At 60.2% G+C, this 2548-nt stretch overlaps 1 protein-coding gene across 1 annotated transcript in view; it reads left to right on the top strand.

Annotated features, from left to right (window-relative positions):
• ZFR2 (zinc finger RNA binding protein 2) overlaps window positions 1–2548 on the top strand; it is a 33856-nt gene that overhangs the window by 19128 nt on the left and 12180 nt on the right. The window contains exons 10-13 of the mRNA XM_045300052.1: window positions 624–766; window positions 1018–1106; window positions 1201–1739; window positions 2429–2541. Coding sequence (XP_045155987.1) covers window positions 624–766; window positions 1018–1106; window positions 1201–1739; window positions 2429–2541 — 884 coding nt within the window. The remainder of the gene's footprint in view (window positions 1–623; window positions 767–1017; window positions 1107–1200; window positions 1740–2428; window positions 2542–2548) is intronic.

Below are 2548 nucleotides of genomic sequence, written 5' to 3'. Positions count from 1 at the left end.
CAATCACCACCAGTTCCAGAGCATTCTCACGCTCCCCCCGCTCCCCTCAAGTAAACTGCAGCCTACTGCTGGCTTGGAGCCCCACGCTGGGCCCAGACTGCCTGCTGGGCCCACCACTCACTCGCGGCCCCACAGCCTGTCCCATTAGTGGTGTCCCTCCTCTGCCCTCATGTTCTGGGTGAGGATGGTCAGTTTGCGGGGATTATAATGCAGAAGCTTGTCAGCCTTTAGGGATCATCCTGGCCTCCCCAAGATACACACACTATGTACAAATCTTTACACGTTACATGTATGCATATGCATTTACATACATGCACACTAGAAGCACCTCCACACAATCACGTGCATGTATACCCATCACACATGCTTGTGAATACAACACACATGCACACCAGCACACACTTGTATATACACCATATTCATGCACACCTGTACACGCATATACACCCACACATACACTTGCACACACCCCACCTTCTGCACTCACATCATCCCATGCATACGTTTCCTGCGCACACACTAGCCCCAAGATGCATGCACCCACAGCATGTGCATGGGCACACGCATGCACACGCACATGGACATGCACACACGGAGCTCTGAGCCTTTCCTTCTTTTTCCAGAAAAAGGTGAACCCCGACCTCCCCCTAGTGTCGAAGGCCGGCAGCGGTGCCCGCAGGCTGCTGGAAGAGAAGCTGCGGAAGCAGAGGCAGAGAGAGCTGGCGCGGCGGCGGCAGGAGACCCAGCGCTGGCTGGCCGAGATGAGGTGCCACGATGGCCACCCCAGGACCAGCCCACCCAGGATGCCCTGCACCCAGGGCCATGCTGCTTGGCTAGAGCTGCCCCCTTATGTGCCCTTCACATCTGTCCCAGTGCTGCCCCCTTCCCGCCAGGCGGTGTCGACCTTTGTTGTCACGTGCTGAGGGTCGTCCATTCAAAACCCAGAAAAAGAGGGCAGGGTAGCACTGCCCCTGTGGCTTTCTGAGACTGACTCATCTTTCTCCCTCGGAGCTGCAGGTGTTTTCGAACTGTTGACCTTCCAGTTAGCAGCCCAACACGTAACCACTACGCCACCAGGGCCTTTCAACTGCTTGTGAATTACTGCCGCTGAGCCGTGGGCTCCGCCCTGGGGATGGGTCTCAGAAAGGTTATTATTGGTCTGTACCCACCTGGATGTCCCAAAAGATGTGGCCTAGGAAGTAGCTCCACCCACCTTCCACCCCCTCCTCCCACGGAGAGGTCCAGCAGGCAGGGCCAGGCTGGGAGCCCATAGGCCTGTGGGCTGCAGCCACTCTGGTGCTCGTCACGGACCCCACCCCTCCCTCCTGTCACTCCCCTCCCCTCCCCACCCTTCGAGCAGGTCTATCCCCAGACTCCAGCTTGCGAAAGATTGGGTGGTGATAGGTTTTTGCTGGAGTCAGGCCCGTCTGGTTCCCCTCCACACACATACACATCAGCACGTGATCCTCATGGGTGGCCAGACTCCACCAGACACCGCAGCCCTGTGTGGGGTGGCAGTAGAAGGCGGGGCGGGGCTGTCCAAAGGACAGGAGTTTGGTGGTTCCGTCTGCCAGGTGACAGCTGTCTGTCCCGTCCTCTGTCCCTGCAGGCACTACCAGAAAGAGTGCTGGCAGAGGCGTAGGGAGGGCTGGCCATCCTGGGAAGAGCACCCGAGCTGGACCGCCTGGCCTCCGCCCCCGCTCATGGTCCGGGCCGGGGCCTCCGCCACGCCCCTCCTGGTGGGTCTGTGCCCCCCACTCCCACCCCATTTCTCTGTACTGAAATGGCCGATGGCTGGGAGGAGGGGCGGGGAGCCCTCTGGGTGGCGCTGTCATGATCCCTTAGTCAAAGTTGGCACCTCATTGGAAGGTTCCAGAACCCCCTGTGAGCAGCCCAGAGCCATAGTGGCCCCTTCCACGCCCCCCACTCCCGTGTCTGTCACATTGCCCCCACACACACCCTGCACCTGTGAGCAGGTTGCCCCTAGATGGGGACCATGCTCACGTGTGAGTAACACAAACATATTGCCCTCTGCTACTTAAGAGCTGGTGATTCAGACCCACCTGGCAGTGCCATGGAGGAAAGGCCTGGCCATCTGCTGCCGTAAAGCAACCACGAGCAGTACCGCGCACTCAGACACCAGAGCAGGCTGGCTTCTGGGGTATCTTGGGAAGATGTACAGCCCCCTGCACGCCCCAGTGCCCCCCCCACCTGCACCTACTGGCCTTAAAACCTGTGGCTCCCAAGTCCAAGGTAGTCCACGAGCGATCACTGATCACCGTGGTCTGCGGACACCAGGTGGGACTGGGCACCTTACACACTGGGCCTCCATATCCCCACACCCCTATCACCTGCGTGCCCCAAAGCTGACCTGACTGCGGCTCCAGACCCCAACCTTGCTGTCCTGTCTCTGCCCCCCACCCTGCAGTCAGCCCAGCGGCCCGAGTCCAGCAATGACCGGCATGTCCTGTGCAGGCACGCGGCCATCTACCCCACGGAGGCCGAGCTGCTGGCCGTGCAGCAGGCCGTCTCCCACTCGGAGCGCGCC

This window comes from Echinops telfairi, unplaced genomic scaffold (assembly GCF_000313985.2).
Source record: "Echinops telfairi isolate 266 unplaced genomic scaffold, ASM31398v2 ScPeMD7_7459;HRSCAF=8497, whole genome shotgun sequence".
In the NCBI taxonomy this organism is placed as follows: domain Eukaryota; kingdom Metazoa; phylum Chordata; class Mammalia; order Afrosoricida; family Tenrecidae; genus Echinops; species Echinops telfairi.
The sequence above is the reverse complement of the archived record's forward strand: the minus strand, read 5'-3'. Positions and strand labels throughout refer to the sequence as shown.